Here is a 12,110-nt window from a genome sequence, read left to right on the forward strand (position 1 = left end):
GCTTGAATCCTGGTATCAAAACCTGACATATTTAAATTTTTACCATGTAATCGGTTTTCCCAGATCGCATCACATATGCACTGTTAACAACCACATCCCTAATGAATCTATCAGTGTAATATCATGTGGGTCACTTTGGGCCGCCACATACAGGATTTCCCAGCATGTCTGTATCCTCTACACTCTGACCTTTGTTTGTTTTTCAGGTTGAATGCAACTCAAGGCTAAACCCAACCAAAACTACACTACTAAAGGCATGTCATTTGTTTTCCCTTATTTTACTATAGTGTAATTGCAGTACTGCTATTGTATTAATGATATTGATCTCTTCTTATTTCTTAAGATGGCAGACTGTGGTGGACTTCCTCAAGTTGTCCAAGTAAGAATAACTGAAGTTCTACTTGCCACCAAATCTGTTTAGTACAGTTTTTAATTTAGATGTTTTTTTATTTGTAGCCGGGTAAACTCGCTGAGGCTTTCAAGTACTTTGTCCAGGGAATGGGCTACAGTAAGTATCTGTCTTTTTTCATTTTACAGTCTACTTAATTGTTCATGTTGTCTAAGTTCACTGTGTGTATAAAATGTCTCAAGTTTGCGTTCTGTGTCCAAAAGCATCTTGTTGTATGAGAGATGTCAGCATCTCACCTTAACCGACAGCTCTTCTTTCCACGATCACACTTGCTTATACGTCACTATAGTGTACGTCATGGCTACTTACACCAAGGGCTGTAATGTCTTAAAACCGGAGTGGTATAGTAGGTGCATTTGTAATTTTACCTTTGTGACAACCTTGACTACAGTACGTCATGCCGTTTATAGTTGACCTTTGCTACATCGTAAGAACACCCACACTGTAAAAAAACAAAACCTTTTGTAAGGGTTGGGTTTAGGAGATTTCTTTATCTTTATGTAAAATCCCCTGAGTCAATTTAAAGTCTTATTTATGATATGAGTATCAACTTACATGTGTGACTGTATGCAAGTACAGCAAAATCATACCTGTTTTAAAGAAAGCACATGGGCTTCAGTTCAGTCATGTCAGGAATGAGATGTTTTATCTGATGAAAACAATAATGTAGTAATAATTGACCTGAGATGAGCTCGACTTGATGCATGATACAAAGCATGTGGCTAAAAGTCTTGAGGAAAGCAGGTCTCAGATCAGCTGTACTAACACATGACTTGTCTCCTGTGTGGCGGTGCAGTGATGCGTTCTTCAGTGTGTAAGTACCAGAGTCTTCTCAAGAGCATGTTGTGTGGCTTGAGTCCTGTGTGAACAACCTTCTCTATGAACTTTAGCTTTAATCCTCTTCTGAAAGATCTTGACTGAAATAAGCTTTGACTGTTCAACAGTTTGTATACAATGTTTATTATTAGAAATATTATTGAAAGCAATCCTCAAGGGTGAGATCTAATAAAGTGCAAGGGGCTAATAAAGGGCCTTTAATTCATTTAAAGGTGCAGTGTGTAAATTTTAGTGGTCAGATTGCAATATTACAACCAACAGCCCTGGACTATGCTTTTGCCTTCAGTTCACCGCTCACCATGTTAGGTCTTTATACACCATTGAAAACATAGTTACAGCCAAACAGTACAATTTACTCATTTAAAATGAGTGAACTGAACTCAAACCTGTGAAAAAGTTTATTAAACTTAAAACTCGTTGAAAACACACAAAACGTTTAAATTCCACAAACTCAAATAAAATGAGTCAGAATTCAAAATGTGTATTTATTACTTCAAAAAGAGTCATTTCAATACCACAGCCTTATTGTAACAAACACTGCAAATACTGACAAACTTTTGGCGGTTGTGATGAGTTCAGTTTGCCAGGGAAGCTAAGAAAGAGTCTGGCACTGCAAATTACTCCAGTTTAAAGTTAAATCAACATGATTGGTTGAGGAGGTTCCAGTTACCAGCATGCTTTGCATGAGCCTGCAATACGATAATATTTTTTAAAAGTGATATTTTATGTGGTTTTCAGTAAAGAAAAAGTTTTTAAAATAGTTTTGTGCTTACCATTGTTCAAAAGTGTAGTGCCAGTACTTAGGCTGTAGGTCGGATATGTGTTGCTTTATCATATTATGACTGTGTGAAAGTCAGCACTTTCACTGGTTTAAAATTTTCATGAGTCACATAATCTATTTCTGTGACTTGTAAACAAAAATTTAATGGTAAAAAGAAGTTTTTATAATAGTCTTTATAATAAACAGCAGTTTTATGTATAGTGTACTTTAATATTAAATAAAATTAAGCGTAAACTTTTAAGCTTGGGTTAACTTAATTTTTTTAAGTTTACTGTACTGAACATTTTTGATTTAAAAAAGTTGGTTTACTTAAACATATTGCTGTTATCAGTTTCAACAAAAATTTTGAGTACTCCGAACTTTTTACAGTGTATATATGTTGCATTGCATTTCTGTCAATAGATCAGTTTTTATTTTCGGGAACAGCCAGGTATTGCAATGAAATGCCTCTGTAGGCAGTCCACTATAGGGCAGATATGTGGAAAATAGTCTTAAAAAGCACTATAGAAAGTTCGGCAAAAACGTGTTTTCTATACCGAGAAAGTGACAAGATGAAAACCACTATTTTCTGTTACAAACTTTCACATAGCATCTTTAGGTTATAAAAACATAAAAAATTCAAATCCATAACTTGATTTTCAAAGATTTACTATAAAAACTGATGATTTTTTTCACAAAATGCAATAAATCCATGAAGTTTTTTTTTAAATGCTATAAATCTATTGAATATATATAAATGTGCACTTATATTTGTCATGTTATATTCATTTAGTTGACTAGTGGTATACACTGATTAAAATAAACATGTCATTAATCAAAACACTTACTTTGTCATATTAAGAACACTGTCATTGCTGCGGTTATACTTGGGATGTTTCAAAGCGATCAGCTGTAAAATGTTTTGGTCCTGTTCGATTTTTGTTGGCTTCGGGTAAAATAATGGAAAGTTTTTCATAAGATCCCCTAGAGTCGATGTGGAGAAGCTTGATGCTGTCAGGAGAACACGCAACCGGCATTTCTCCGTCTCCCGAGTGCCTCTTGCGTAAATTATTAGATGTTGATGGCTTACGTTTCTTTCCCGTCACGGAAAACCACCACAGGTTTATCAGTGCCAACAAAGTATTATTTTGTTTTTGTTTGTTTGTTGATCACGAAGTACAAGATGAGGAAAACTTGGAGTTCGTGTAGAAAACGTGTCACCATTGTTTGTTTACAATGCGTAGAATGGTGCGCTGTAATTTGTGATACGGATTTATTGCATGCTGCAGAAAAGGGGGAGTGGCATTTATTGCGTTTTGGGAAAAAGGGGAGAAAAGATGACAGAATAACACGGTGGATATTGCATTTTGCGTAAAATTTAGAATTTACTTTTGAATACTGACATGATATAAAACTGATTTTGGCAGTAATTAAATTTTTTTTTTTTTTAAATAGCGTTTTTCGCGTTTTGGAACCAAACTCTTTGTGTTTCTTAATAATATAATAGATGCAAAAAAATATTTTTGTTATTTAAATTATTGAAGTAGTTTTTGCATAGCTTTACAGGCTGAGCTACATAATGATACATATTCTTATAACATGGATAAAATATATTTCTTCTCACCGCCCCCCATAGATTTCACAAAAACCAGTTTGGCAAATGCACCAATTTATAAGTGATACTCACTCACAACTCCGAAACTGTGTTTTTGATGCCTGATTGCCTTACAATATTATGTATAAATTTAATATTAATATATAAATATTTAAGAAGTTGTTTAGGGCAGTGGTTCCCTTTTTCGTTTTGTGACCACTAAAATGGGTATAGTCTATCTCAGGACCCACCAACATATTTTTAAAATGGAAATATAAAAAACATACTTTTATAATCAAGTAGTTTTTATTTTCCTTGTTATTTTGTTAAAGAAATGTAAGTTTAATATCAATATAATTTATGGTATATCATATCAAAATCATTGTCATTAATTGGACTAAACTGTTTTTGTGTCATTAACCCACGACAGCAAACGACCCACCTTTAGGGGGTCCGGGGTCAAAATATGAAGATTTACATTCATGACTGCTTTAGAATAAAAGTAAAATATAAACAGTGAATAGACTCTTAAAAATAAAGGTGCTTTAAATTAACTTCATAGCGATGCCGTAAAGGAACCACTTTTGGTTCCTCAGAACTTCAGTTTTTGCACAAAGTTCTGGAATTATTTGCAAAGGGTATTTGTTCACGAACTAAATTTCCCCTTTGGACATGTTCCTGTTTGTATTCGCAACGACAGCGGGACTTTTAAACTGGCGTTTGCTGGCCGACAGCGCAGCATTTCAAAAACATAAACAACAGAAAGACATCGCAAAGGGAGCTGTCTTTTTGATGTCTGTCAAGGTTTTTGTGATAGCGAAGATGTAACCACCAAAGACCACCATTTCTTTCATTCATTCCCTTTTTATAATCTGAAGTTAAAGGATGTTCAAGGTTCTTGGAACCATTCAGCCAAACATGGTTCTTCTATGGCAGTGTTTACCAATCCTGGTCCTTGAGTACAGTACCCCCTCTCAGAATGTTTTATATGTCTCCTTATTTAACACATCTGATTTATCAGCTTGTTACGGAAACGGAAGAGGGTAATGAGTTGAATCAGGTGTTAAAATAAGAAAACATCTAAAACTTTCTGGGAGGGGGTAATAGAGGACCAGGATTGGAAAGCATTGTTTTATGGCATCATGCAGCACCTTTATTTTTATGTATATGGACTGAACAAACTCATTTTAATGTTAAAGTACCTTAGTCTCATGTAACAGCTGTGTTGGGTTTTCATATTGAAGTGATAAAATGTGTGTTGAGTTTAAGAGGAACGTGACAGAAAGTGTCCTGACTCAGTCTGAAAGTGTTTGTTGATGATTATGAAGGATGTTCCTCCTTCATAATTCACTTATCCTCCGATCTGTTGACCTTTGTGTAATTCACTGCTCTTGTGTTCTTTTTTAAAAGAGTTTAGTGCAAAACATTAGTCTAGCTCTACTATAATGTCTAGTATCATACGTGTGGCCTGTTGAGGCGAGCACTGTTTTTATTCAAATATATTACAAGCCACTCTGATGTTAGACTTGTATTGGGGATAAATATTGTTTTTGACTCATTAAACTGTTTTACTAAATGATACATATAGAACTATCAAAATTTGGTTTTATATATGATTATTTTATATTTACTTTACATTATAAATGTTCTTAGTTTTGTTGGGTAAAAAGTGACATTGGGTAAACTCAGTTGTCCACTTAATCTAGAATTTACACTGTCAGAAAAAATGGTCCCTAGCTGTGCCAGTACCTTTTTAAAGTACAACTTTATACCTAAAAAGTTCATATTAGTACCTCAACAGGTACATATTGGTACAAAATGTATAAATTACTGTACCTTAATGGTACCTTCTTAAATTGTACTGCCCCAGTGACAGCTAGGGACCATTTTTGACTTTTTTCTGACAGAATAGAGAATAGAATAGCACATGATTAAATTATTTTTATGAGATCATTAATAATATTTAAAATGTAAATTTTGGCCGTATTTCGTAAATGAATCTTTTTTTTTATAATGTAAATTGAAATTTATTCAATCGCAATCGATTTATTTAAGCTACATTTAAACAAACGTTTTTTTTATGTAGCTTAAATAAATCGATTGCGACCACTTACTTTAAAAATTGAGTAAATTGAATGAATCATTTTTTTCAGTGTATTTTATTTCTGTTAGTGGTCTCGCATGTCTAAGGTCAATTTAATTTTCTCAAACCCAGCATACAGCTTATTGACACACTGTCAGAGGAAATGGTTAAAAATAATTCCTACCTGTTACTAGTATGGTACCCTTTCAAAAAGTACACATTTGTACCTAAACAATTCATATAAGTACCTCAGAGATGCACATCGGTACTGAAGAGTTCATATAAGTACCTCAAAGGTACATATTGATACCAAATGTATACATCTCTGTACACACATTTCATATAGGACCTTTTTAAAGGGTACTGCCCCAGTGACAGCTTGGGACCATTTTCCCGACAGTGCAACTACTAAAGAAAGTTATAAAATGTATTGTATGAATATAATAAAAATCTATCAAAATAAAAACAAGAAATTGCGTTTACATTTAGGAATTCAGACGACACTTTTATCCAAGTCGATGTACAAAAGTGAAGGGAACAACAAAGGCATACGTCCTAAGGAGGCAATAATAGAGTTTGCTTTTAGTTTAAACAAGAAAAGTACCTAACATGCATTTGCAATTTGTATATTTCTTTGTCTGGAAATATCTATGAATGTACAATGAGTCAACAAAGTGAAAAGACTAATATTCGTTGGCTGATTCTGCCATTTGAGGTATCTATTGTTGTAGTGGGAGGGTTTTACTGGTGAATTCCACTGCGTTTTCAGTCTGTAAAATGTGTTTGATTGTCAATCACTTTGTTCTTTTCATGGTTGGGGTTAGGGGTGTGTGATTTTTATTTTTAGCAGCCTCAAACCCCTCTCACACACACATACAATGTCTTTTAGGGGAATATCCCAAAAGACGACGGTTTACCTTCTACAGAAGATCTCTCATTTTTACTCTGTGTACTTTTGCTTTTACAGACCACAGTATGAAAATTATAACCACAGATTAATGCACGTGACTTTTAGTTTTTGAATAATTGAAGGGATAGTTCACCCAAAAATAAAAACTTTGTCATTATTTACTCACCCTCGTGTCATTTGATCCCCAATGTTTTTCTTTGTTCGTCACAACACAAATGCAAACGAAAGTGTTGTTTTGGGTTTTCTGGTTACTCTCTAAAAATGCTAGGTTATTTTCAACCCAGCGTTGGGTGATAAAGAGTCACACCAAGCCGTTGGGTTAAATTAACCCAGAACACCCAGAGCATTTGGGGTTATAACAACCCACCATAGGTTAAATTAAACTCGACGTGTTGGGTTCGTCCCTTTTTGACACAACATTGGGTTAAAATAACCTAGCATTTATTTGTTTTTGAGTGAATGGGAGTGAATGGTGCTTTATAAGAACCCAATAGTGTTTAACGAATACCTCCTCTCGACTTGTGCCATATATTTTACTTACAAAAGGGTTTTTAGTATTTGATGAAAGTCTGGAGCTGTGCCTCTCTTTCAGTGCACATTATTTGTGTTTAGGCAGTTTTAGGATGTTCGGTTTTAAATAATGTGTAAAAACATCGGAGTAGATAAGTAATTTGCAGTTATTTATTAAAAATTGAGTTATTTAACACTTTTGGAACATTTTTGTGAAAGGGTTTTTTGGTTACTATGGGAGGGGGTCACCATCCACTCGCATAATAACCCTGAAACCCAAAACATCACTTTACAAAAAAAATGTGTCTGGGTTCTAGAACAAAGAAAGACATTGATGGTTCAGGTTAGTAAATAATGACAACATTTTGTTCTTTGGGTGAACTATCCCTTTAAAGTTGTAATGAATATCCTCAAAACGTAAAAATATTATTGCCTTATTATTTAATCCCCAATATTAGCATATTGTGTTTCTCTCAAGTTGGCTCCCAAGTATCGTATATTTAGACACTACTGGGGCGTACACACCAAACGTGAAGCATCACTTTCCTTGCTGTAGATTACTCGTGGGATTACCTTCGTGTCATCCAAATGTTTTGCTTGAGTTGAATATTTTCAACTTGCACAAAGAACGCGTCTTGAGGTGAATATTGTGCGTTTTTTGATGCAATCGCGTTGCCCAATTTGCGTCATTCGCATCGCCCCACATGGTTCACATGTATTTGCGATTTTGCATTGACTTTGTATGTAATCTACTTGCGAAAATCGTTGAATTGGCTTTTGGTGTGTACGCACCATAAATATCAAAGCAAGCTTTCCCATCACCCTCTGTCCTTGTGTCTTCTCCTATAGCTTCTGCTTAATCTTCGAAATTTCCTTTTCTCTTTCCTTCTGTAATATCAAGTAATTTCTCACTTTCCTGTCTCCTTCTTTCTTCTACCTTATTGTGTTTTCCCTCTTCTCTTTCCCTTCTTGACCCATATATCCAATGCCAACAGTCCCCCATGTGCTGCTCAGCCACTTGAACAGCGAATCAGGTACCAGGAGATCAGCCAGCAACTGAACTTGAGCCCATCATCTCAAACTTTTGTCATTGCTGTCCACATCATCTGTTTGTTCACAACACATGCATACAGATGTCTTTGTTGTCTCTGCATCAAAGTGTGTGTGTGTGTACTGCATGATAAATGGACATTTGTCTGTATATTGTCCATGTATGTTTATAAGCTGTTTGTGTGTGTGTGTCCATGCACACTTCTCTACACTTTATCAGCAGGCTTTTTCTGATTTAATTAGAAACACGCCTTTACTTTGCATGCCACATTCTGCCTTGTCCGACTATTCATTTTGCTGAAATGGTAAAATGAATCCGAGCTTGATCCTGACACAGAAATACTTCATGGGAGAATAATGACGGCTGTGTCCGATCAGGGAGATGTGTGACCTCGTTGACATCCTCGTTGAGGATTATTTTTAAGCACTAATGAATGACTTTGTTCTTGGGGTGCCAACAAAGTCATGTGGTGATGCATACCTATTTTACAAGGTGGCTAATTTGCATGAATTCATACGATCTTCTTTGATTTTTCTGCTTTTTCCGATTATGGTGCATCTTCTTACAGTTTGCATTGCACAGATTACAAAATTGCAACCTCGTAAAATAGGTAAATTTTCTCATAAGATTATTTTCCTCGTTGGGGCTCATTATGGTTTTTCAAGCTTACGCAGCATTTAAATCCAAATTGTGTTCATACTTGACTGCAGTATCCAACAGTATCAGGCAGTGGTTCATGGAACTTCACACTGCAATCTCATTGGTTGCATCACTTTCATTTGCATAAAGTCGAACTCTGCTCAACTTTGTTGCAATGGTACTTTTCACTCATGTTGCTTAAAATAGTTATTAAAAATGAATGTCGTACAATTGTGTCATTGCTACAAATATCGGTCAAGTGTGAACACTCCCTTAGTGAAGTCAGTAGCTGTGTTTTCATTACCCTTCGAATTGCGCAAATAGCGCATTAATAGCAAATCGAAAATGCATCCAATAGATAAAGGGCAATTTCGCATATACTTCTATATATGGCAAAAAGTTTTATCACTTGAGTGAGGTGGTTTTTCAGAATATTTCGCAAAATGCAATGGAAACGCATTTCTGACCGTAAATGTCACATGATCGTTCTTGAAATTTGGCGTGGCTTGTTTGATTGGAGGACAAAAAGATAGGTGTTTGCTTTCATGCGGCGTCACAAGAACCGAAAAGCGCGGTATGATATCATGTCGCTCTCACTATATTTTGATGTTATCTGTATGTCGGTCTGCGCGGCATCATAAAAAGTCGAACACATCTGTCACCACGGTTTTTGTAGTGACCTATCGAGAGACAACACAATTATGTTGTTGTCCAGCCTGATTTCACGAGAATTCATACATATTTTACTAGTTGGCTAATTTGTATGAATTTATGCAAAGTTAATTGCGCAAAAGCGTTTGTAAAAAAAAAAACGAAACCTCCCCCACACTTCACGCCACAGGGACCGGTAAATCCGTACAAATTAATACGAACTAGGCACTTTGTAAAATAGTTACGAATGGCCATGAAATTGCTTTGTGTAGTCTCATAACATATTTTACAAACTAGGCACTTCGTAAAATAGTTACGAATGGCCATGAAATCGCTTTGTGTAGTCGGATAACATATTTTACAAACTAGGCACTTCGTAAAATAGTTAAGAATGGCCATGAAATCGCTTTGTGTAGTCGCATAACATTTAGTCGAATTAATACGAACTAGGCACTTTGCAAAATCGTTAGGATTGGCCATGAAATGGCTTTGTGTAGTCGCATAACTTTTGTTCGCATTAATACGAACTCAGCCGTTCGTAAAATAGTTAAGAAATGGCGTTTTTTGTCGACATTTAGAAAATAACGCTAAATTTTATGGAAACACAGCTAGTGTAGTTTAAGTTAAGAGTCCACTCCCTGTAAGGAGACTCCTTATTCTCCCCGTCCTGGACCGTCATATGTTTGGATCCAAATGCTGGGAGCACAAGATGCACCTCATGCCCCTCATATAGGGTCCTTCTGCTTGCAACAGGTTCATACGTATGTTCATATTTTCACCTCTTTCGGTCTTTCTTTCCCAGTGCCCACTGCTAGCATGACCCGGCTGGCACGGTCTCGCACCCACTCTGCCTCCAGCATGGGTTCAGCAGAGGGTTCACGAAGCCGTGCACATACCAGCTCACAGATGGAGGGCGCCACCGGTGGCTCTGTTCATGACAACCAAACCAGACCACAAACCATGGAGGTGTCCTGCTAAGAATAAAGCCTGGGATCAGTCCTTTTTCGGATTGCTTTGTACCATTTTTTTCCACTCCATCATTGTTATTTCAAACTTTTACTTGTCATTCTCCTGGCCTGATAAGGGATGCAATGTTTGATTTAATCCGTGTATTTAAAAGATTAAAGTGTTTCTACACTGCATGACTAACTTGCACACTAACTTTCGTTGGTTTTACCTTCATCTTTAATCTCATGCTTTTTAGAAATGGGTTTACTTTTCACTCTCAGTATGCTTCTCATGTATATACTTTGCTCACGGCTTTTGTATGTTGAACATTCATAGGGTTTTCCCATCTGTAGTGAGAGAGTTGACTTTCTCTCCCGGTCTCTCTAAGGTCTTCCTCGCCCTTATGTTTACTATAGACGACCAAACCACTTCTTTGTCATTCACTTTCTGGCCTGGTGTCTTTCTTTAAGAAAGTTTGTACTGCTGTCGTAATTTGTTTTCATTTTTAGGTTCAACTATGTTGTTTGTAGTGTTTGAGTTGTCTTTTACGATTCATTAAAAGAGCATGACCTTATTTAAAAGTGAAACATAGACATTTATATTAGTATTGCTAATGTTGATCTTTCTACAGACTGTATAACTGTCCATTTAGTTTAGTTTGGTTTTCTTTGTTTACTGTATTACACCAGAAGCCCCTGTCTAGCAAGGAGTTTGGATTTAAGCTAGTTAAATACACGAAAACAACCTGTGCTTGGGATTTGATGTCAACAAAAAAAATACAGTAACCAAAAGATCTGTAGCTTATTTAACAAGCTGTTAGTATTTACAACAGAGGTTGAATATATAAAAGCACTTTTCCTGCTCTAAACACACACTGTATTTGTATATGGGCTTACAATTCGCTATATTTCATGTACAGTGGGTGGATGTCCCAGTAACCTCATTATTTTGACTAATGTTTTTGTTATGGTTATTGATCTTTATTCTTATTTTAATTGATGGCAATTCTCTGTCGATTGCTGATTGTTACGCTGCCTTGAGTGAGTTTGTGATTATGCCTTGTGCTTTGTCCTCCAAGCCTTTAGAGGGCGTTGTACTGCATACTGTCTGCTGGGTATATCAATTTGTACGAATATTAAAATAAAGTAGTTGTACATAAAAACGGTGTTGTTTGTTTTCTTGTGACTTTGCATGGCCAAGTTGCAGATTTGTGATTTATGGGTCAGTGACAAAAACGGTTTGGCAAGATGAGAAATTAAATAAAAAAAAAACTTGTTTTAAAAGCATGCATCAAGTATCAGGTTTGATTTCAATGCACAGTGTATTTATGTTAATGTTATGCAATAAAAAATCTAATTTGCACCATTTTTATGAAAGTTAAGAATGAATGGACCGGAAAATGTCAAATGGTGTAACCGCGAATTACGCCAAAGAATGAAAAATATAAAATATTTTACCCACCTTGATGGCATGAAAGTATAATCATAAAAAAAAAAGTAATTTTTTTAGTAATTTCTAAATGTAAATTTTTATGCTTTTTTGTAATATTTGTCCGGACATATTTTGTAAACGGCTCTGTTTTCTAAATAATCTTTGACAAATGATGTAAAAATGTATGTAAAAAAATCATAATCCACTAAACTTAATGATTTTATTTTATTCCACATTTTTTATGAATATATTTATATATTTTCATTTAAAAAAAACTAGTTACACCA

General features: G+C 35.4%; 1 protein-coding gene across 3 annotated transcripts in view; it reads left to right on the top strand.

The window, feature by feature from the left end:
* Nucleotides 1-11,556, top strand: part of ndrg3b (ndrg family member 3b) — a 69,305-nt gene extending 57,749 nt beyond the window's left edge. For 2 of the 3 annotated variants that reach the window (XM_065286292.2, XM_065286291.2), the window contains 5 exons: nucleotides 207-254; nucleotides 344-379; nucleotides 457-508; nucleotides 8,099-8,137; nucleotides 10,247-11,556. In XM_065286292.2, coding sequence (XP_065142364.1) covers nucleotides 207-254; nucleotides 344-379; nucleotides 457-508; nucleotides 8,099-8,137; nucleotides 10,247-10,422 — 351 coding nt within the window. In that variant the 3' untranslated portion in view covers nucleotides 10,423-11,556. The remainder of the gene's footprint in view (nucleotides 1-206; nucleotides 255-343; nucleotides 380-456; nucleotides 509-8,098; nucleotides 8,138-10,246) is intronic. The other variant, XM_065286290.2, reaches the window with a different exon arrangement.
* Nucleotides 11,557-12,110: the final 554 nt, after the last annotated feature.

This window comes from Paramisgurnus dabryanus, chromosome 21 (assembly GCF_030506205.2).
Source record: "Paramisgurnus dabryanus chromosome 21, PD_genome_1.1, whole genome shotgun sequence".
Classification (NCBI taxonomy): domain Eukaryota; kingdom Metazoa; phylum Chordata; class Actinopteri; order Cypriniformes; family Cobitidae; genus Paramisgurnus; species Paramisgurnus dabryanus.